The sequence below is a fragment of the Giraffa tippelskirchi genome, chromosome 6 (assembly GCF_054371585.1).
Source record: "Giraffa tippelskirchi isolate mGirTip1 chromosome 6, T2T-mGirTip1v1.2.pri, whole genome shotgun sequence".
Lineage (NCBI taxonomy): Eukaryota > Metazoa > Chordata > Mammalia > Artiodactyla > Giraffidae > Giraffa > Giraffa tippelskirchi.
Window position 1 is genome coordinate 83170956 of NC_137280.1, and position 23413 is coordinate 83194368.

At 59.0% G+C, this 23413-nt stretch overlaps 1 protein-coding gene across 25 annotated transcripts in view; it reads right to left on the reverse strand.

Annotated features, from left to right (window-relative positions):
* Positions 1-15: 15 nt before the first annotated feature.
* CRTC1 (CREB regulated transcription coactivator 1) overlaps positions 16-23413 on the reverse strand; it is an 86220-nt gene continuing 62822 nt past the window's right edge. For 4 of the 25 annotated variants that reach the window (XM_081496240.1, XM_081496238.1, XM_081496233.1 and 1 more), the window contains 9 exons: positions 21055-21095; positions 20362-20582; positions 15743-15876; positions 13413-13565; positions 13254-13304; positions 11100-11204; positions 7390-7476; positions 6608-6788; positions 4733-5433 (listed from right to left, as the gene is read on the reverse strand). In XM_081496240.1, coding sequence (XP_081352366.1) covers positions 5222-5433; positions 6608-6788; positions 7390-7476; positions 11100-11204; positions 13254-13304; positions 13413-13565; positions 15743-15876; positions 20362-20582; positions 21055-21095 — 1185 coding nt within the window. In that variant the 3' untranslated portion in view covers positions 4733-5221. Of the gene's footprint in view, positions 5434-6607; positions 6789-7389; positions 7477-11099; positions 11205-13253; positions 13566-15742; positions 15877-20361; positions 20583-21054; positions 21096-23413 lie in introns of all 25 variants that reach the window. The other 21 variants (XM_081496249.1, XM_081496246.1, XM_081496243.1 and 18 more) reach the window with 9 other exon arrangements.

Genomic DNA, 23413 nt, shown 5'->3' on the forward strand with positions numbered 1-23413 from the left:
GGGAGGAGGCAGAGACGAAAACAGTGAATTTTTATTACGTTTCATTACAAAGGATGCAAAGGTACAAAGACGATAGCGTCCACGCCAGAAAGGATGGGCAGGGGCTGGCCAAGTGCGCCCTGAGCGCCCGCCCCTGCCCGCTGTGGGCACCCACGCGTGCAGCCCATGGGACATCTACAGCACAATGTACATGCTGGGGGGGCAGAGCCAGCCTGGGGACGGGGACACAGGTGGGACAGGGCCAGGACTGGAGGGTTTGCATATATCAGTGGTACTGCCCAGCTCCTGGAAGGGGAAGGGCAGTTTCCTACGGAGGGCATGGCAGGGTCAGTGGACCTCAGCTGCCAAAGCCCTCCCTCCCGAAGTCTGGTGGCAAATGCCACAGCTGTGTCCCCTTGTCCCCAGTTGGCAGGTCAGAAATGACAGGCTGGGCATCGACTGCCCCCAGATTCCACAACCCTGTGAGAGGAGGGCAACCCATGTGTCTGGCTCCTGGGGACAGGGCGCTGGGCGCCGGTCAGTTGGGCAGAAGGTAGGGGGAGCTGCCTGGAATCAGCTCCTGACATCTAGCCCCTGCCTCCTAACCTGCCTGGGACGAGCCTGGGACCCGGAGACTGTGCACCTGAGCTCCTAAGGACAAGAGGGAACTGAGGCCTGGGTCACAAGAGGCTTGCCCACCACCTGGTGCCTTCAAAGGTACCCCAGTGCCCAGGCCTGGGGGTGCAGGTCACCCTGCCTCTGCTGGGGGAGAATTCTTGTCTGTAGCCAGATGCCTGTGGCACTCCAATGGTTACAAGAGGTGCCTGAGCCCCACCAGCCAGGACCCCTAAAAGCTGAAGGAAACCAAAAAGCTGGCTCAGGCCAAACTGGCCAGGCAGGGCCTGACAAAGGAATGTCCCAGGGACCCCTGTCATACACTGAGAGACCCCCCCCAAGGGGTGGAGGTCCACTGAGAATGTGCGCAGAAACAGACCAGGCTGCCCACTCACCCCAGGCAGGCCTCCCAGGGTAGGCGAGGCACCTTGTCCTCCCCCAGCTCTTCAGGTCATGTGGCAGGGGTGCAGGCTCAGGTGGCCACAGCCCCCTCACCTGAAGCATCACCTGTGGAGGTGATAGGCCAGGCCCAAGAGCACCAGGTGCCCTTGACCTGGCTGGCACCTCTGTGCCCCAACCGCATGCCAAGGGTACCCCAAGGCTTCTGACCACAGCTCCCTCAGAATCCAGGGAGGGTGGGGGGGTGCTCCTGTTTTGTCACGACTGGGGTGGGGGCAGGGGAGGTGGAGGGTCTCTCAACCCCACCAGGCCTCACCACTACCAGCCCACACCCTGGGGTGGGGACGCCTTCTTTGGACATGTAGGAAACTCAGAATCCGGAGTGGGGGCAGGAGGTTGGCAGCATGTCTGGTTATGAACTAGCTCAGGGTCAGCCCAGGTGTGGAGATCTGGGGAGAAGTGTACCATCCCAGAAGAACCCAGCCCCTGGGAGGTCTCTGGGTCAACAGAAGCCCCTCAAGGAGCAGGAGACCGTAGGGACTCTTCAGGCCCAGGACGCTGGACAGAGGGTGGCTGTCCCTGCTGCCTGAGCCCTGCCCAACCCCACCACGGGCCTCATACCTACCCCCATCTCCCGTGACCAGGCTGCAGCCAGCCAGCACCTGGCACACAGCCCCTACACCAGACACCTACCCTGGCAGGACGGACAGATGACATGGGACCTCATCCTCCATGCAAGGGTCTCACCAGCATCTGATGGACAGACAGATGGGCAGCCATCCTCGCCCACCCCTGTGTGACACATGGGCCTCATGATGGGCCCACTTGGCCAGCCATCCTCCTTGGAGGTTGGCTGCCTGAAGAAATCAGGGCCAACACACCTAGGATGTCATAACTCTCCTGGCTCAACCCTCAAAATCCACAAGTAGATAACAGTACACAAAAGCCAGCCAAGCACCCAAAGCCAGGCTCCCAGCCCCTGTGCACACCCACCAGGCAGGCAGGTGGCCCTAAGGCCAGTGGGGAGTCTGGAGGTTAGCACAGAGGTGGCATTAGGGAAAGGGCCATGAACACACCCACCTGCCCCTGCCTTCCGGCCTCGCAGGCCTGGTCCCAGGGAGCTCTGTGGACCGCAGTGGGGGTGGGCGCTGGACCCAATACAATCAGGGTCCCTTCTGCTGTGCACCTGTCCTCAGCAGGGAGCCTGGCCAGCTTCTGGGTACTACTGGCTGTGGGTCCCCAAATTTTGCTGAAGGACAGACCTGCCCTCTGAGCTTTCCACTGAGGGTCTCAGGGCCCTCTACCCCAAGGGGCTGGCCCCCACCCTTCTTGCCCAGGAGAGTGCTGTGGGGAGCAAGGTGAGCCAGTAAAGTGGAGAGGGCGCTGCAATCTACCCCAGCAGTGCTGCCATCTTCCCTCTGGTAATGGCACGCATCCTCACGGGAACCTGACAGGGGTGTGATCCCAAAGAGACCCACCTTCTCCTCCCCCAAGTCCACCCTGGGCACTGCAGGGGTGAAGCTGAAGGCCAGCAGTTGGGGGCGGGCAGGGATATAAACTCTCCTCTCCGGGGAACACAGAAAGAGGCTGATCCCAGGTCTCATCCTTGTGGGGGACACACTCCCCACCCTGGGGGCTCAGAGGACCGAGTGCAAACCGAGGCATGGCGCGCGCTCCTGAGGAACAGATGAGGGGAGCTCAGCCATGGCAAGTGAGGACGCAGGTGGCGAGTCTCTGTACATGACACAGGGGCCCCGGCTCACCCCTCACGGCGCAGCTCGCCTGAAATCACAGTATTTTCACATCACAAGTCAAAGGGCTGATTCCCCTAAGCTGTCCTGTTTCTAAAAGTCTTGGCAATGCAAGAATACTTAGTAGAGAAGTGATATTTAAGAAAAAACCCAAATCCCCTGTTGAAGACCTCCCCCACAAAGGCCTGCCCGGGGCTAGGAGGGGGCAGTGAATCCTTTGAGAATGCCTGGCCGCTGGTTTCGGGCTGGGTCCCCTCCCCAGGAAAGCTCTGCGCCCACGCCCCTCATGGGCCGAGGCTGTTAATACAAAGTCACCTGTGCTCCTGGCCAAGGGATGTTAGAAATGGGCCATGGAGCTGGACACCCCCCGCTTCCCTGCCCATCTGCACCAAGAACCCAGTGCTGGGCAGATGGGGAGTGTGGGCTGATGGGGTTCCCTCATGGGGTCCCCAGTGCCTTGTTTGAAAGTTGCATCCAGGAAGGTTGTTTGTAATTTTATTAAGGCCATTTTTTTTAAAAGTTCTACATACAAGTCTAATGGTAATCAAACCCTTCTATGTACATGTAGTTCTTCTTAAAAAAAAAAAAAACAACAACAGTCCCCATTCTTTGCCCCCAGCCCCCGCCATGCAAAGAGGACAGGCCCCTGACCTGGATGGACTGACACTGTGTCCCCCAGCCAGACAACAGAGGTGGAGGCCAAGTGACAAAGGACAGGGGGTTCCCATAGGTGTGGCCACCTGGCCACTTGGCTATGTGCTAACAGCCCAGCTGGGGAACAAGAGAGGGACAGCCACTAGGATCTGGCTCCCATAGACACAAGGCGGGCGCTCCAGAGACCTTGATGGAAGTGGAAACGCACCAGGCAGGAGGGGCCAGCCCGGCTGGCAGGCAGAGGAACAAGTAAGAACTCAAGATGCGGTGTCGGAGGGAACGAAACAGAGGTTCCGGCTCCAGAGCAAAACAGAATGCAAAACCAGCCCTGCTGCCCGCTCGCAGGGCCTGGAGGGCGGACGGATGGCCTCTGGCACACCAGTGAGCCCTGACAGATGGTCACCTGGGCCTCCCGAGGCACTTTGAGAAGCACCTGGAAACCAGCCTCTGAAACGCACACTGCTCTTTGCCCCTAAAGCCAGCCCTGCCCGGAGGGGCTACCAAACAGAGGGTGGGAGAGGATGAACGTTGGCTGGTTCTTGGGGCGGGGTTGCTGAGGACAGGCTCGTCTCCGGGGCGCCTCAGAGCAGAGGAGCCGCAGCTGCCTCCAGCCCTGGGGTCTGGGACGGACCCGCCCTGAAGACTGGCTGGCACCTTCAGGAGACCCTTAATACGAGTCGGCGCTCTTTCCCGGAAGTTGGTTACAGGACCGGAGGGGAGGCACTTCCGGCCACTGCCGCCAGCTTTCACCGGAGTGTCCGCCCAGCCCAGCCTAACCTTACTTCCTTCTGGTTTGGGATAATGGAGCAAAACTAAAAAGACAGGAGATGCAGCTCAGACCTGAGCAGGCAGCAGGCTGCTTCCAGTTAGCTCACAAATATTATAAGGTTGGATTTCTAGAGTAAAAAAACAAAAACATGCTCTCAGGCAAGCGCTGGCTTGAAGGAGTCAGTTACTCATCCACAACCAAAATGTAAATACAAACCGAAAGAAACAAACGAAAAGAAACACAACAAAAATGCCCTGGCCACCCCCTCCCCACCCCATTCTTTAAATAACAGTAACAGTGAGCACAGTACAAAGAAAGAAAGATGGAAACACGTTGCAAACCCCCCCTAGAAATATCTGCCCCCACGTGCGTCCCCGACAGGCTGGGGTGGGGGTTTCACAGCAAAGGTGGCCGCAGAGGGGCCTGGCCGGAGGGTGGGGGGTGGGTGGGCAAGGCAGGGGCCCTGGAGGAGACTTAGCTGCTTCCCATGCTGTTCACACGTTCGCATCCCACCTCCGTGCGATGGATGCTAGCGTTCTGTGTGTGCACAGAAATATAAAAGACAGCAGTCCAAATAGTGTTTATTTTGCTTCATGTCCGCCCCCCTCTCTCTGGCACTTTCTCCCTTTGGCAGGGTGGGGCTGGCTCGCTACCTATCCAAGGGCTAGGGGCACGGGCAGGTAGGGGGACCAGGGACAAAGGAAGGCAGTGAGAGCTGGACAACAGTCGCAAAATATACCTCAGCCCACCACCGTCGCGGAGCATGGTGCCCACCGAGGCTGGCAGCCCTGCCCAGCACGCTTTCCACATCTTACAGGGGATGAGAGAGCAGGGAGGGTCCGCGGGGGCGACGATGCGCGGCCTCACGCGAGAGGTGGACGACTGGGGGGCGGGCGGGTGGGGGGCGCTTGGCGGCATTGCAAGCTCAGAATCACAAGCTTGGCCGTTTGCGAGGGACGGAGCGCCGCTGTCCCCAGGCTCGGGGCGATGCCGTTGGGACCACTGGCCGGCAGACAGAGCCGGGGGCTGGGCGGCCATGTGCCGCGCGACCCGCTCACAGACGGTCCATCCGGAAGGTGTCCTCGGTGGCCGGGTCGGCCAGGACCATATCTGGGTCATTGAGCATGTGCAGTCCATCCAGGGTCAGGGGGTCAATCTTGAGTTCATCCAGGGGGAACTGGTTGTCAGAGTCGAAGCTGACATCACCGACCCCGGCCAGCGTGTTGGTCAGTTCTTTAGAGAGGCTGGGAGGGGACTCTCCTGTCACTGGGGGTGGGGGGTACACACAAAAGGCTCAGCTTCACCCTGGCCCCTGGCACCCCCACTCTGCACCCCCACAGCCCCTGTCGATGCTCAGGCCACACCAGGAAGTTCACCTAAGAGGTCTGTCGTGCAAAGGGCATTTGCAGTGTCTGGGGACATTTTCAGTTGTCATTACAGGAGGGAATGCTACTGGTGTCGGGGTGGAGGCCAGAGATGCTGCGATGCTGCTCAGCACCCCAGAGTACACAGGGTGGTGCCAACCCACATGTCAGGGTGCCAAGACCAGGGCGCCCTGGGATGAGGCTTGTGACACAAACTTCAGCGTGACCTGGAGGAAGCAGGGGGCCTCTCCGACTCCGCCAGGCAGTCTGCTCTGCGTGCATCAGGGGACTTGGCTGTGGGCTGGAGGGAAGCCCAGGTTTCCCTGCAGAGACCCAGGTTCAAACCTGGGCTCTTGTGAGATCATGGACCTCCGTTTCCCACTCTGGGAAATGGACATGTAAGTTCTGGTCTTTCTGGGCTACTGGACAATCACAGAGGCCTGATCCTTCTCACACAACCTCCAAGGCCAAGGCTTCCGCACTCAAGAGTATCTCCGGCAGACCCTGGGGGCAGGCAGGTGGCCCTGGGTCTAGTCCAGGCTGTGTGGGGCTCTGGAGAGAGAACCCTCCCATCCTAGAGATGCCAGCGGGACTGCAGAAAGGGTCTCATCCTCAACCCCATGACCGCCTTGGCTTATGAGGAAACTCTAGGGGCATGACAAGGGGTGGGGAGAGGACTGAAAGGTCTGAGCATGGCTGGGTGAAGACATGTGTGTGTGCGTGTGCATGCCCTGTCCTCAGGCTGCTTGGCGATGCCCGTCATGGTATGTGTGAGCTCTTATGTGTCTGTCAGCTGCACAGGACAAATCCCATTAGGCATGTTCAGCTAATGGGGTTCACGTGCCTGGGCAAGGGGGTGAAGGGTGAGATGAGTGACTGGTTCTATCCTATTCATACTCTGAGCCCAGGACACTGGACACCTAGTCCCAGGGTTCAGTATGTGTACCCCCAGCCTATATCCTGGATTCTGGCCTCTGTGGGTCTGCACCGAGGCAGGGACTCCATCTCCCCCTAGGCTCCCACGGGGACACTGACGTCAAGACCCGCACTGAAGATGCCCCGATGGGTGGCCTCACCTGTGAGGATGATGTTGGGGATGCTGCTGTGGCTGGGGTAGCCGAGCTGCTGCGTGTCCGGCAGGCTCCCATGGCTGCTCGTCAGGCCCATCATGGCCGCCTGGGAGTAGTTGAGCGTCGAGCCTGGGCTGTACAGGCTGCTGGAGCTGATGGCGTTCTCCATCATGTTGAACTGCTCCAGCTGGAGAGGAAGCACGTGGGTGTGAGCCAGCTCCCCCCAAGCTGGCCGCCTTGGGACCCTGGCCGTGGGTCGCTGGCCAGCCTGCCTGCGACCGCCACGACCTCCTGCCCTATGGGACGCCCAGCACACCCATGCTGGGGGCTGCCGAGCATAAGTCCCTCTGCCTTGGGGTCTCCCCGTCTCTGAACCTGCCCGGGCTGGCCAACACACGGCCCTGTCCGAGTATGTGGAGATGGATGGATGGATGGTTGGTGAAGTGAGTGAACAGCTCTGGGTAGCAGTCAACCCTTCCCATGCACACAGCCCCTCCAGCCCAGGGCCCACACAAAGCCAGTGCAACCTCCTGGCAAACCCACGTGCACAGCCCACACCAGGGCACTGCTGTAACAGCCCCTGCCCGTCCCTGCCAGCGCCCACCACCTGCCCTTCCTCCCCCTGTGGGTGGCCTTGTTCTTCGGGAAGGGTGCAGACGCGGGTGGGGTGGGTGGGGTGGGGCCAGGCCAAGCCACCCCCTCCAGGGCCGGGGCCGCTGCTGCAGCCCGGGGAGCGGGCCGAGGAGTGGGCGGGGTCTGGCGAGCGTCTGTGGTGGGCGCCCGCTCACCTGGTGGGACAAAGCATTGGCCTGCCTGGCCGCCATCTGCTGCTCATAGAATGAGTCCCCAAACACGCCGCCCAGGGTGGAAGAGTGCTGCAGATAGAAGAGAGGCCCACTGTCGTCAGGGCTCCCCAAACCAGGCAGGGGGGTGAGGCCATCATGGGGGGTGGGAGGGTGCACCCATGGGCGGGCTGCACTCAGACCCTTCCCCCAGGACCTCACCGCTGGCCTGGGCTGGGAGAAAGGGGAGGCCTCTGGAACTTCCTGGAAGATGCTCAGAATGTGAGAGGCTGACCCCATCCATCTCAGGGCTCCCGGGAAAGCCCATGCCCCCTGCGATGGAAGGGTGCGCTCCTAATCTCAGGACGATTGCTCCTTTCCACCACCTGACCCTGGGGGGCCTTTGCACCCCAACTTTCCTCAAAGTGCCACCCCAAAGTGCCATCTCCTCTCCGTGAGCCCATTTTTGTCAGATGGAAGACAAGGGGCTACAGGGACCAGGAACCCCATGTGACAGCCCAGAGGAAAGCACGTGATTGGGGCAGGGCGGGAGGGTCTCTGGATGTTCAAGATGCGATGTGTACCTTGTCAGACATGGGAGACACGGGACAGGAGGCAGGACACACATGCGGGCAGGAAGGCTTCACAGTGCAGGACAAGACAGGTACACAGAAGGCCCTGCTCCCCTGGCCCCCACGGCTGAGAGGGCAGAAAGCCCCACTCCTGTTTGCCCAACGCCAGCTGGGGCAGAGGGATGGGGCTGCTGGGAAAGGAGCAGGGGGCTGGGGATCCTCAGAAGCAGCAGAGATGCCAAAAAAAAGGAGCAGGGAGCTCCTGTCCACTCCTGAGATGCTGCCAGCAAGATGGCAGGAAGGAGTCTGGCGGGATGTAGAAGGGAGGAGAGGCGGAGCTGTGTGTGTGGCCAGCTCACAGCACAGGCAACAGACCTGGGGAAGCAAGTTCCCAGCCCAGCACGCGTCCAGGTCAGAGTCTTCACAGACCCTGGACCTCCTCCCTTGGAGCACCCTGTTCTAGAAAGGTCCCCATGTTCTCCGACAACTGCCAAAGGTTGACTTTCAGGCCTCCACCACAAAGAGCTGGTCACAAAACCACCAGCCACTCTGAGTGTTTAGTGGACTGACCACAGAAAAGGGACAGTCAGCCACTTGGAAGGTGGAGTGGCTCCTAGGGATGGACACTTCACTAAAACACCAAGGAAGAGTTAAAAATATGAAAGGAGTAAGGAGGGAGAAAAGCTAACATGGCAAAAAAGCCACATTTGCCCTAAAAATCACCAGCTTCAGGTTTGGAAAAGGGGGCAATGAGGCTGTTGAAGGAGGCAGATGACAACCTCGGCTGAGGCCAGGGGCACGTCTCTCTGGGGCACCTGACCCTGCACCCATGGCCTTGGCCCCTGAGAGCCCCAGTGCACACACAGGAGACCCCAGCTTCTCTTGTAAAGCTGCCATGAGCGTTTGCCAGAAAGGTCTGCTCAGATGGAAGCAGGGAAGGAACAGAAAGGGCCCAATCCCAGCTGCCTCAGGTTCCGGCAGCAGCTAGACAGATAAGACATCCACGCAAGGGCAGGTGTGGCAAGGTGGCTGCCTCGTGCCTCCAGGGGAGATGCTGGCTGGGCCAGGAAGGCGGGGGGTGACCCAGGCCCAGGGGGCTGATGAACGCATCCTCTGAGATCCAGCTTCAGTGGGAAACCCCATCTGCCTTCTGCCATGGTTTGCCCCCAAGCAGAGACCCTGACTGGGGCTGAAGGGCCTCCCAGTGCCATCTTCACATCTGAGTGAGCAGCCTTCTTCCCCTTGCCGACGCACAATGGAGGGACAGACAAACGGACACACAGACATGGGCTTGATGAGACAGCAACATGCTCTCTGCTCAGGATGGACCACGCTGGTCCAGGTGGACCTCTCCTGAGAGAGATCCGCTCCACTGTAATCTTCCTGTCCCGCCTCACGTATGAGAAGGGCCATTACTCAGAGACCAGCCCCAGGCAGGCCTGCCCACCTGGAGCAGCTTCCCGCACCCCACAGCCCTCTAGCATCACGGGATGAGAGCAGACGCATGCGCGCAGAGCCCACAGCATGGACGGGGAGCTCGCGGGCACCAGGCTGGCCCTCACTTGCCCTGCGCTCACTGTGCCTCTCCTGTCTTCCGCAGAGCCCAGGGGAGAGGCCCAGCCCCAGGCTGCAGCGGGTGGTGAAGCGAGAGGCCCTCCTGTGTCAGTGAGCCGCGAGAACAGCCTCAGGTTCCCCTGAGGGGAAGGCCACTGTCTGACACGCAGGGCCTGGCTTGGGGTGCGCTGAGAGCCTGAGAGATGGGAAGAGTGGGGCACGCCCCCCTCGGCCCTGCCTGAAGGAACAACTCCTTCTGCTCTACCCGGGAAGGAAAGCCCTGGCTGAGGATGAGACATCAGGGTCTGGGGCGCTGCAGTGACTCCTGAAGTCTCTTGACTTGGTGACATTTTGGGGATGGGGTAGCAGGGTCCTGGGGAGGCTTCACTGCTATGCCAAGAAGTTTTGGGCCCAGAAGTCAGCTTTTTGGGAACCCCTTCTCTGACGGAAGGTTCTAGACAGAATGCAGCCAAAGGGGGAGTAGAACCAAGGGGGATTCTGAAGAACCTGCAAAGGGTGTGTGTGCATGTGTGAGACTCGGGACCTGTGTTGTGTGTGTGTCAGGGAACCTCTGTGTGTGTGTCTATCTGTGACAGGGATCTGGAACCTGTGCTGTGTGTGTGTGTGTGTCAGGGATTGGGGACCTGAGTTGTGTGTGTATGTATGTCAAGGATCAAGAACCTGTGCTGTGTGCCAGGGAACCTGTGTGTGCGTGCGTGAGACTGGGGACCTGTATTTGTGTATCAGGGAACCTGTGTGTGTGTCAGGGATCAGGGACCTGTGTGTGTGTATGTGTGTGTCAGGGATCGGGAACCTGTGCTGTGTGTGTGTGTCAGGGAAACTGTGTATGCGTGTGTCAGGGATCGGGGACCTGTGCTGTGTCTGTGTGTGTGTCAGGGGCCAGGGTCCTCTGCGCTGCCTTGTACGAAGGGAAACCTGAATCTCACAGACACGATCTAGCACTGCCTGCTGTCGAGGGTAAGCCTTAGTCTCCTCATCTATGGGAAGAGGACAAGGACCTTGGACGGGCTGCCAGGCCACTCAGAGAAGCTTCCCAGGCTGGAGGCCTGGAGGTGAGAGACACACCTTCACAAGGGGTGGAGGGGGCTGAGGAGACAGAGCCCCTGCACAGGCTGGCTGTCACGCAGCTGTTCCCCACAGCACGGGGAGCACTCCCCCACCTGCAGAAGCCCGGAAGCGCGAGGTCTGGGGGGCAGACATGGGCAGGTACGGGGCACAGGCTGCTGGAAGCCTGCTCCGAGCCGCACGCTGAGGTGAAGCTGGCACCGATGTCACTGACGTGAATGGGGAGCCCACCACCCTGAGTCGGGGCTCAGCACGGACTCCAGAGGTGCTGTGGGGATGTGACAGCTCCAGGGGGAGGGTGCCTTCTCCTTGGCCACTGCGTAGGGTGGCTGCGCCTCACCGGTCCCCAGCCCGATGGGGTGAACAAGATGGGGTGGAGTGAAACAGGAGGCACAGATGCTCCTGGAGGGACAGATGTCCCCAGGAGGGACAGGTGCACAGGGGCCACGTTGGGAGGCACCAGCCAGGCTGGAGTAGGGGAGGTGGGGGGGGGGCGTCCCTTACTTGCGGGGAGCTCCCGGGGGAGAAGCCTTGATTGGAGACTGGCGAGGTGGGAGACTGGTTGGCTGGGGAGCCGGCGCTAGTGCGGTACTGCTGCAGAGCCGGTGCCTGCGATGACAGACAGGTGAGGACGCTCGCAGGGCCCTGGGCCTGGCCTCCCGGGACTGGCCGCTCCTGGCCCAGCCACCTGGCGAGGCCCCCACCCCTCAGGTAAGCAGAATACCTGGGCATCTGCAGGAGGGCACCTGAGCCCTGAGCCATAAAGGGGCCCGGCCTCCAAACCCAAGTCTGGGAGGGGTAGAAGCATGTGGTTAGAGAGCCCAGAACCCAGCCTCACAGAGTTGCCCTGGGGGGCTACAGAAGGGCAGAGGGGTCGGCCTCTACTCAGCGGGTTTAGAGCACTCACACGAAAGCATACCAGTACCCACACACACATGCACACACCCACACACACACTCGGGCAGGGAAGGCCCCGGGTGAGTCAGAAGACCTCGAGCGATGGCAGGATTGGGTGCACAGCAGGGGTCCTGGTGCCCGGCAGTCACTATCACCCATGTTGCTTGGGACCGGCCCTCTGGGTGGTGCTGTCCACAGACTTCCAAAGGGCAGCCACCTCTTCACTTGAATGACAAAGAGTCTTGGTGTCTCACCAGGCCCCTGGGGGCCAAGACCCGCTAGGCCAGGACTTGTATCTAGTCCCTGCTCTGGTCCCGCCCAGGGAAGCCCTGCTGTGTGTCTCTGGGCAAGCTGCTTGACTTCTCTGACCTGTCGTTTAATGAGACCCAGCTGGGTGGCTCAGGGCCCCCTAAGTACTGTCTCCTTCATTTCCTCTGCGGCCCAAGAAGTTTGGAATGGGGGTTGAGCCCAGATGGGGCAGGGGGCTCATGTAGCAGGGTTTGAGTGTCAGAGACACAGCACGGTCGCTTGGCAGTGACCAGCTCAGGTCTTCTCGGGGTTGGGAAGATGAAAATGACCAGAGGGACATTCTCCTCACTTGAGTGGGTGTGCAGAAGCTCACAGAGGAGGCCCCTGGGGCCCGAGCCTTGAGAACACCAGCTCCCATGGGGGTGGGGGGTGGATTACCCCACCACGGGGTCCTGATCTGAGAGCATGGCTTGGATACCCCATGCCTCCACTGTCTTTCCAGCTCTACCGCGAGGTACTGCCACTGCAGGGTGTCATGGAACTGGGTGCCCCAGGCAGCTCCACTGTCAGAGCCACCCCCAAAACTGCTGTGTTTCTGCCAAAGGCAAGGTTTGGATGCAGTCCCGTCCCGGGGACCCCTGAAGTCTGCCCTCTGAGGGATCAGAGCAGCTTGGAGGTGTGAGCCTCCACCTGTTGGGGTGCCTGCCTGCCCTGTCCAGCCCAGGAGAGCTTGTTCTTTACAGAACACATGGTGTTCTGATGACATTTACCCTGGGGCTGGTGGCCACCGGCCAAGTAAGCAGGGAGGGCTGGCTGGGCCCCAAGCATGTGCCCGTTTCTCTGAATGTGGCCAAAGGTATCTGTGACCACTCCCTTCCCACCAGGGAAACCTGGATGAAAGTCTGAACAGACAGGAAGGTTTGGAGGTGCAGGGGTCAACCACCCCCAAAACTAGCATTTGTTACCCTGAGCCTGGTCCCAGGTAAGGGGGTCCCATGGGCTGAGCTGCAGGCCCTGGGCCCAGGGCCCTGTGCTGTAAGAACCGCAGAGCCGGTTTCACCCCTGCTATTCCTTCCAGGTCGTCTCCATCTCTCTGGCTCCTTGAAGTCCACTCCCCAGCCCCTGCGAGCTGTGTGCGCTCCCTGCCTCCGAGGAAGCCTTGGGTGGGACGGGCTGAGGGCGGCATTCAGGCCCATGGGAGAGGGACACAGGGTGGCCCATGCCACGTGAAGCTTGGGGCACCTGACCCTGCTCATGCATCAGTTTTCCCATCTCTGTGGGGAGGAGACTTGGCTTGAGGGTTTCAGGCAGAATTCCCCATTGAGCCCCTGGCCCCAGACAGCGTTTGCCTCTGCTCCGACCCCTGGCCAAGCTGGCCTCAAAGTAGAGCCTCAAGGTGGCTGCAGATAAAGCCAGGAGCCCTGCTGCTCCTGCCTGCAGGCTCCCCCCAGCCCCCAGGTTCCTCCTGCACAAGCCCCCCACCCCCCAGGCCAGGCCCCTTCCCACACTTACCGAGGCAATGTCGATCCCCATCGGAGGCTGGCCTGCGTTCTCTGGGGGGGACTGGGGGAGAGAGGACGGTACCGTGACCGCGAGTGGGGGCAGCTGGGGCCCCCGTGTCAGGCTGGCGCTCGGCATCAGGGAGCCGCCCTGGGGGAGGCCCACAGGCACCTGTGGGGGCTGCGGGGGCGGCTGCTGCTGGGAGGCCGGCGGGGGTGGTGGCGGGGGCTGAGGCTGGGGCGGCGGCGGCTGCTGAGAGCCTGCCTGGGTGAAGAAGGCGTAGGGCAGCTGCTGCTCCAGAGACAGGGTGTCCATGGCCATGGCCTGGAGGGAGAGGAGGGCGTCAGGCAGGAGGCACGCTCAGGGGTGGGGGCCCCCACAGACCGGTGCGCGTGGCAGCGAAGTGATGGACAGACCAAAGGGTGTCCAGACCCTGGACTGGGGCTGCAAAGGTTGAGCAGGCAGGCCTCCCGCAAGGCCCAGGAGGATGATGGGGCTGCAGCTCGGTAGGCCTGCCCCCAGCGAGGTTTTCTCCCCGCATGCCAATAGGGGGCACCACTTTCCACATCTGCAGACTTAGAATCCTCTCCTCTTCTGCCCCTTTGAGCTGGAGCTTCCCCGCTGTAGGCAGGCATGGGGTGTACACTTTGGGAGCTCAGTGGGGAGCCAGCACCTAGCCCCCGTGGTGTCCCATAAGGGGAAGGAACCCCCTCTTGCCACCTGCAGCCAAGGGGAGGCTGGAGACAGTGTGGGTGAGGGAGGCACTGGCATGGTCACTGGGCAATGACCAGCTCTGGGCTCTCTTAGAGTCAGAAAGAGGAAAATAACCAGGGGGAAGTTTTCAACACTCATCCATCTACACGGACAGTTCCTCAGGCAGGCAAGGGTTCCTACCTTCTGAGGGAGACTGGAAGTGTCCAGGAACTACAGAATATAAACACTAAGCAGAAAGCCTGGCCTCTCATTAGCGAGTAGGCAGTTTGTGAACACAGAGGCGTTTTCGAAAGAAGGCAGGCCTCAAGGGTGAGGCATGGCGGGGAAGGGAGATGAGGCCGGGGTCCCCCAGATGGAGAGACTGAAGACGGTGCCATCAGAAACCATCCATGGCTCTGGCTCCTGATCTGAACAAGAACTGGATAAGAGGTTCTTAACCTGGCGGGGCAACAGGCCCCAGGCCAGGCATGGGAAGATGTATTAATAGAAGAACTATTGTTAAATTTCATCACAGGTGGATAAGACCATCAAAGTCATGTTAAAAAAAAAAAAATTATCTACTAGGGACCGAAAAACAGTCAACATGGACAAATTCCTCAGAACGCACAAACTACCAAAACGGACCCAAGAATCTGGAAAAGGAAGTCTGAGGAGATTGGTGTCAAGGGAGAAGTCAGATCAGGCACCACAAACTTTCTAATGTAGATCCGTTGAGACTGAGGCACCTACACTGAATTCTACCAAACATTCCAAGAAGTAACATCGATGGTTCTCAAACTTCAAAAAAACAGAAGAGAAGAGAATACTTCCTAACGTATTCCAGGAGCCTGGACTAAGCAAAAAAGATAAGATTCCAACTGCAGAAATCAAAAACAAAAGGGGGAATGTTACTTTACAGAAATTAAAAGGATTATGAAAGAGTAGGCTTCCCTGATAGCTCAGTTGGTAAAGAACCCAACTGCAGTGCAGGAGACTCCAGTTCAATTCCTGCAACGGGAAGATCAGCTGGCAAAGGGATAGGGTACCCACTCCAGTATTCTGGCCTGGAGAATTCCATGGACTGTATAGTCCCATGGGATCGCAGAGTCAGACACGACTGACCAACTTTCACACACATCGCCTACAAACGGGCTTCCCAGGTGGTGCTAGTAAGTAAAGAATCTGCCTGCCACTGCAGGAGACCCAAGAGATGAGGGTTCAATCCCTGGGTCAGGAAGATCCCCTGGAGAAGGGAAATGGCACCCCATTCCAGTATTCTTCCCTGAAGAATCCCATAGACAGAGGAGCCTGGTGGGCTGCAGTCCACGGGGTTGCAAAGAGTCGGACATGACTGAGTGACTTAACACACAGACACTGCCTATGAACAGTTGTGCGGCAGCATGGGGGACAACCTTGATGAAATGGACCAATTCGTAGACACAATCTACCAAAGAAACAGATGAAGGAATCCTGGTAAAGTATTTTACCAGGTTTTCTTTTTTTTTTTTTTTAACAGAAAAAGACTCTCTAAATATTGTATTTTGAGAATTGGGAAATGCCAACGAGATCCTAAAAAGACTAGCATAGTGAAGAATGGCCAGTCACACGGGCGCAATCTAACAGCCGAGATGGACACAGGAGACTCCAGGACACTCGATTTCTGCATTCCCCATGTCTTTGAAAATTTGACCAAAAAAGCAAAAAAAAAAGTTAGGAAGATTTTTAGAATTCTGCTCCCTGGCAGGAGCACAAGGCCTCCTAGAGAGGCAGTCAGGCCCCACCTCCCCTGCCCCACTGAGCCCTCGCACCTGAGTGATGGGTGACAACGGGGACAGGGTGGGCGACACCTGCTGGGCCTGCTGCCGCCTTGCCTCTGTGCTCAGCGACAGTGGGCTAACGCCGGCCGGCCGGTGCTGTGGTGAGGAGCCAGGTGTGCTCATCCCTGAAAGGTAGGGAGGGTGGGTGTGATGCCAGCCACTGGCATCAGAGCAGAAGGAACTCACACACGAAGGGTCATTGCTGAGGACAATCCATTCATTCAGATAGGTACCAGCAGGCACATCCTGATCACCAAACCCGGGATGCCCCCTCTGAGGGCCCAATACCCTGACCTCAGGGTCCCCCAGTGCTGCAGGGGCTCCGGCATCCAGTGCTGGTCAACATGCTCCCCAGTGATCCTGCCATCCTCCCAGGATGGGCGTGTCCCATAAGCCCAGCCAATCAGCACTTCCCCACCTCTCGGCTACCACATGATTGGCTCCCAGATGGACACATGACCAGGCTGGCCAAATGAGATCCTGCCCAGCGGCTTTTGATGGAATTCCAGGAAGGGAGGTTCACAGTTGTGTGAGGGGTAGCCACAAGGGAGCTGAGGGGCAGAAACAGCACCTGAGCCCCAGAGGCAGCCATGCTGGCACTTCCTGGTTTCGGGAGACAATGAATCCCCTCCCCCCTTTTTTTTTTGCCTAAAATAGCTTGCGTTTGATTAGCTCCAAAACCAAGTCGGTCTTGCCTGATGCTGCAGTTTCTTCCTGAACCTCATTGTTCTCCTCACCCTCATCCCTCCCCAGGACTGCGCCTTTGGCTAGATCTCCTCTTGGCCCCTCCCCCACAGGACACATCCACAACCTTCTCGCCCACCTCCCATGAGCTTGCCACACTGCAGCACCAACCTCACTAGAATGACTGAACTAGAAACTCAGTTACTTTGCCTTCTTCCTGCTGGAGTGCTCCAGGTCACCCCTTCCTTCCCTCACCCTGGCCCCCTCCCCCAGCAAGCTGATCCCTGGATGTGTCTGTCGTGAAGGAGCCAAGCGAGGTCAGGTCCAGTGTGGCAGCAGTTGGGGCCTGCTGGCTGATCTTGGGGTACCGTGCCAGGAAAGCACAGGCCCCGATGCTGGGAGCAGGAAGGGTGCCCTGGGGGCCTGGCCTGATGCCCCCAGACTCAGTTTCCTTGTCCCTTCCAGTTCACCGTGAGGCCCCAGTGAGGTGGGGAGCAGGCTTGGAAGAGAGTCTGGCTTGCAGTCAAGGCCAGGTGAAGTTGCCTGACTCACCAGGGGAGCTGGGCCCAGCCAGCGGAAGGCACCAGATCAACTTTATGCCAGCGGATGAGGTGGCAGGTTCAAGGGTGGACGAGAATACAGCCCGCACACACTCCGGAAGGGAGATGACAGCCTTCCCTCCACCCCGAGGCAGCTGTTCGCTGGGGCTGCGTCCTCTGCGTCCTGCACGGGCGAGCCCAATCACGCTTGCACTTCCTGCTCGGATGCCCTGGCGGCTCCACTCAGCTGGACACCGAGGTGGGGGCAGGGGCTGACACTGCAGCAAAGCCCCTGGGGGCCAGTTTCCACACAGACCCTGGGCCCAGAATCAGGCTGCTGCAAACCCAGCAAAGTCAAGGGAGCCATCGACAGAGGCCTAGGCCGATGGCGTCTGGAAAACGCCCGCTGAGGGCACCCTGGGAGTCAGGACCCTGCACTGCTCCCTTGCCTTCTGAGCATCCAACGCTTCGCTCGTCCAGCAGGCCAAGGGATGCTTGATGCCCACATCAGGAGCAGATGTCGGGAATTGATAAGCAGGAGAGGCAGATGCCAGGGGTGAGTGGGCTGGAGGGTCTACAGGGACAGGAGAGGCCTGCCACCAACTGGAGAGCTCTAGTCCCTCTGAGGTGCAGGACCTTGGCCCACCATACTGGGCCTGATTCTTCCAGTGAGGCCTGAAATCCAGGTTTTTACATGCATGTTTGAATGTCCATTCAAAGCATCACACACACAGTCGGAGGCCAGCCAAAACACACTGGGCGGTTAGGCTACCCGCGTCTAACGTCTGTGCTGAACACAAGGGAGGTTTTTAATCCTCTGCCTGGCTGCAGAGTGAGCTCCAGGCCTCGAAGGCGGGCAGGGAGCACCCCCCGCCCCGAAACACCGGCTGGGCCGAGGGAAGCCTTGCTGCCGAATTCCTTCGGACAACCTGGATCACCTTTGGGAAAAGAAGTGGGGCCAGCTGGCAGGGAGGCCAAGGGCAGGCAGGGAGAGCTGCCAGGGGAGGGGAGGGCAGGCCAGGCGGCGGGAGCCCGGCCTGGCGGCACGCTAGTCCTCTGTACAGGGCTGGCTGGCCCCAGAGGTGTGCTTCGAGGGAGGACCTCGGCCTGCCCACCTCCCACGCCCGGGAAAGGACTTAAGCAAACGTGGAAGGAGAGAGAGGGGCCTCCTTCTTCCTTCCCGTCCTGACTGTAGGGTGGGCCAGGCAGGCAGGGGGAGGGGGCGGGCTCCTTGTGTGCCAGGGGCCAGCAGCGGCTCTGCTTGATGTAAAACGCGCCCAGAAAACGAGGCCCCTGCCAGGCAAGCTGCCACTGGAGTGGCAGGTTCACAAACAACCGAACACATGTCAGACATTACTGGGCCGATGCGCCGAGCCAGGCAGGCTGGGGTCTGGGCCCCTGCTCGGGGTCTGCGCTCAGTCCTGCATCTATGGTTTTCACATGTGTTGTGTTTTCCTGTGCTTGTTTAGACTCGGCTCGGGCTGGAAGTGCGTGGTTCCCAGGTGGGTGCTGGGGCTGCGGGGAGGGGTGGGGGGGTGGGGGGGGTGGGGCAGCCAAGGACCCTCCGGCAGAGGGGGTGGTACTCTGGAGGCTGCTGCAAGGCGTGAGGAGAAAAACGGGGGCCAGGAAACAGTGACTCAGCATGGAGGGGCCCTCCCTAGCAGCCCCAGAGGCGACCTTCCAATTTCTCGCGTTGCACAGGTGTGTGGACACTGCTCACCCACTGGTCTCTTGGAGGGCCCAGGATCTCGGGGTCCCCTGAAACTGCTTGCTTTGTGTTCTGGGCCTTCCCTGGAAGAAGGGGACAGGGGCATGGCCAGGGCAAGTGTCTTCTGCCTGATGGCTGAGCCAGCTTTTCGCTTGAATACCTAGGTAGCGTGCACCGCCCTCAACAACCCTCACCTGCCCCCAGCCCTGTCTGCATCAAAGCCAGTAAGGGCTCCGGGCTCCTTGCTCTCTTTCACTCCCAACTCCACCCGGCCCCAGGGCTGGCCCACTTCACCCAGAAACCTCTCTGCACAGCTGCCCACGGGGCCCCGCCCTGGCCCAGGGGCTGCCACCCATTCTTTACAGTCGGCTTCCCCAGAGGAATTGCGGCCAATACGAACGTGTGTGTGACTCTCAGAAAATCCTGAGTGGTACCACCCAGCAGGGGGGAGCACGGGGTGGAGGTGCAAGGGGTCTGGGGACCAGGTGACCGTGCAGCCCAGGTTGTGGCTCCAGGGCTGAAGGAAGGCACGATAAGGTGGTGCTTATCAACCACTGAGTCCCAACACACGTGGGGACATGTGTGAGTCCCCATGGCCCCTCTTGCCTGTCCCACCACCAGGCTGTTGGGGGACTGCCCCTTCTCCCTGTATGCAAACCCACACACCCCACAGTCAGCGTGGGTACAGGGGTCACAGCAAGGACGTGTGAGACTAAGGCCCAGCCCAGGGGATGATGAGAGCAAAACAGTGACTTGACAGCAGCTGGGCGAGTGCAGAAAAGCCACTCGGTGTGAGAAGGGGCAGGTCATGGGCAGGGGGTCAGGAAGCCTGCAGAAGGGAGAGCGGGTGTCTGAGCAGGGAATGGGGTGAGGAGCCCAGAGAAGGGGAGTCTGTGGGGGAGGGGCAGCACGTGCCAGGGCACCCTGTGTGTAAGCTCACTGGCTGGAGAGGAGTTGGGGTGGGGAGCAGAATTAGGGGGCTCCCGGGGGCCTGAAGCTTTCTTTAGGAGGAAACTGAAGACCTGTGCAAGGGCCTGGCCAGAGGGTCGTGAGCGGATGGGCATTCTGGGTGGGGAGGAGGTGGGTGGGGGGCCACGCGGGGGCCACAGAGGGGAGAGAGTCTGGGGTCAGGGGGAGACCTCTAGGGCCCCTGCCTAAGTCACAAGGGTATGGTGTTGCCAGAAGCCCTCAGGAGAAACAGGGCCAGGGTGGTACTGGGACGCTGGGAAGGTGAACTGTCCTTGGGGAGGGAGCCGGGCTGGAGTGTCCCAAGCTGTCAGTCACAGTGGGGCACAGGGAGTGGGGAGGGAGGTGAGGAGGAGGAGGGAAGTGGGCAGGGCAGGACGAAGAACAGATCAGGCCTGTCCCTCGATGAAGGGGGCGCATGGGGAAAGCCTGGCCAAGCCCAACTCTCTGAAGCCCCCAACATCCCCTAAGAACCGTGATCCAAGCCCTGGGGGCATGTGCCTTCCCGGCCCCAGGCCTCTGCCCAGATGCCCTTCCCCTTGGGTCGGCCTGGCAACCCCGCAACCCCAAATCCCCACGATGGACTCTGCCTTCCACCCCCATGCCCTGGGGATGTGACCTTGCCCACACACACACACACACACACACGTCATCCTCACTAGAGGGAGAGCCCTGTCAGGGGAAGGGGTGCCCCACTGCCCAGCCTGGCTTACCCTGGCTGGCAGCACCGATGCCCAGGTGTGTCAGGTTGGCTGCCAGGTTGCCGGTGCTGCTGGAGCTGCTCAGCGCAGGGAAGGTGGGCTCCTCGGGGTCCAGTGGGGTCGGGAGGGGGGAGGGGAAGTGGATGTTGGTCAGGTCAGGCAGGGAGCCCCCCGTGTTGTGGGTGGCAGGGATCAGGGCTGTAGTGTTTTCCTGGTCGGCGGATGGAAAGATGCTGGGGGGGAAAGGCCAGACAGAGGGGTAGGTGAGCTCTCAGGAGGGCAGCTGGCCTGTTCTCCCCCAGAAGCTGTAGTGGGGGCAGGAGAAGGCTGGTTGCAAAAAAAAAAAAATCAGCAGCAAAATGACACCCACAGTGAAGCGCTGCTCTGGTCGAGAAACTACTACCAGCACCGCCAGCGGAAACTGAGGAAGCAGCTGACGGCTCGGGGCTGGGTGAGAGGCTCTCACTGAACAGGAACAGGGTGTATCTGAGGTGCGAGGGTGCTGGGGCTGGGAAAGGGGCTCTGTCATCTCAGGCAGGCAGGGGTAGGAGTGTCTCCCAGCGTGGGGCTTGCTGGGTGACTGCCAGCGGCACAGTGCCCTTCTTATCAGGATGTGTGGCCTCATGAGCGGATGGGAAGACCTGGGGTTGTCCAAGCAGCCCTTGGTGGCAATAGGCACACAGGGTGGGCCCTGCTGAGACTTACTTGATTCCAGGAACCTCGCAGGACTTGGGCCTGGGCCCTGTCTGAAAGAGAAGACAGCAGAGCTTGAGCTGACCTCCTCACATGCACTGCATCCCCTCACAGTATGGTTGACCTCCCTACAAGGTCTAAGAAGTACTCAACAAGAATTGAGTTTACTGGGACTTCCCTAGTGGTCCAGTGGTTAACAATCCAGTGGCAATGCAGGGGACACAGGTTCGATCCCTGGTCTGGAAACTAAGATCCCACATGCCATGGGGCAACTAAGCCCATGAGCCCTGGAGCCTGTGCTGAGCAACAAGAGAAGCTATTGCAATGAGAAGCCTGCATGCAGCGACAAAGACCCAGCACAGCCAAAATTAAACAGATTAATTTAAAAAAAGAATACAGTTTAGTTGCAGATAAAGAATATGTGGCCCCAAAGAATAGGAGGAGGGGCTGCCCCAGACACACCCAGGGGCAAAACCAAGAATTGTGTGGAGATGGTTTTCCTACAGCCCCCTCCCGGCTTCATTCTACCTGGTAAGATGGGCATGGACCAGGGGTGGTGTGGTCCCGTTAGTCAGAGGAGGCATTGGGCAAGTAGAGGAATCCTGCCCACTCTTCGCATCCGAATCCCCTGAGGCTGTACCATGGCTGCTGGCAGCTAGCTGGGGGGCAGGACCACTGAAAACCCACCTAGATGCCTGTAGGCTAACACCCTACGTCACCCCTGAGTCAAGGCAGGCGGGGCTCAGAGTCCCTCTGTCCATGGCAAGGACATCACATGGAGAAGCCTCAGGAGGCTCAAACCAGATGCCATAAATAACACAGAAGATGCTGACCACGCCCCCTGCTGACCTGCCTTCCAATGGTGTGGGACCCTGAGCTGTGATTCCCAAGGGGACCCTGGTGCTGGTGTGCTGCCTGACCCACGCTGCCCAGGGACGGACACTGCGGCTGCCCTGTCAACCTGCCCCGGGAGAGGGTCTCAGAGAAGCTCTGCTTCCTCTTCCTCTTCTGTGAACCCAGGACACTAGTGCCATCCAAGAACCACAGGCTCCAGGCAGGGTCCCTAGACTCTCGTCCAAGAACAAAGAAACTCTCTTCCGCTGGCAGCAGACACGATTGGGCAGAACCTCGCATGCCAGCAGAGGGCTCAGCGGTGTCATGTTTTCTGCCTCTCGGCCTGCGGGCAGACACTCCTGGTATTCTTTAAGGATTATCAGACAAGAGCATGGACACACCGGCAGAGGGCTAGGCCTGCCTTCCATGCACACAGCCAGTGAGTTGGGGGGTCGGGAGGAGGGAAGGCCCAACTGGCAATGATTGGGGAACCCAAGGGGTGGCATATGCCCACCAGGCATTTAGCCCCTTCAGGGAATGCTGGGGGAACAGGTTTCTACTTGGCCATAGGCTCCTTAATTCCATGAGTAAACACTCACTTCATTACCAGATTATTTTTTGCAAAGCGCTTTGACAATGACTTTTTCTAAAGAGTCTTTTCAAATGCATTCCACGGATGTTATGGGATCCTAATGGATTTCTAAACAGTACGAAGAATTCACCCATCATCCCCCGTCCCACCCCCAACGAATCCACAGGAATTCCTTTACTGACATCCTCACAGATGTATCCTTTGGTTTCAAGCCGCAGTTAAAAGGAGTCTCGCCCAGATGCTGGGCTCTGCCACCCTCTTCTCACTCCCATGAGGCTGGGGCTCCTTCCCTCCCCAGTCATGATACTTGCCATCTTCGCTTGCTTTACAGCAGCAGCACATTTGGGCAGGTGTAGGGACCCCGTTCTCCTTACTGACGCACCTCTCTGCAACTAGATATTTCAGTTACTTTTTCCTTTGGGTTGTTAAAGAGTTTTAAAGGTTTTTACCAAGAATGAAAATCACATGTGTTCCTCAGGCAGAACTGGAACATGCAGACCGGGTCAAGAGTGCGGGCCACACCTGCATGTGCCTCTCCCCCAGGGCCTGGTCCAGCACACCCAGGGATCTGTGGGCATCTCTATGTGTCTTGTGCCTTTCTAAACAGCTTTATCCTGCTCTTTCTATGTACCAGTTTTCTCACAAGTCTCTCATGTCTTTAAAATTCCTTCAAAGATCCCAACTCACACACACAGAGCTTTCCACACGAGGGACTGAGGACAATTTCCTTATAAATCCCCTACTGTCAAACATTCAGGTTGTTTTCAGTTTATTTCAAAAGCTCTGAACACACGCCTTAATGAGCATAGTGCTGTCTGCTTCATCATCTCCTTCCAAGTTCCTGAAGGGAATGAGCGATTTGAGTTGCTGCCCCTTTCACTGCAACTTGACCAGCAATAGGTGTTAATTCTTTTTTTTTTTTTACATTCAAAATCGCTTTAGTGT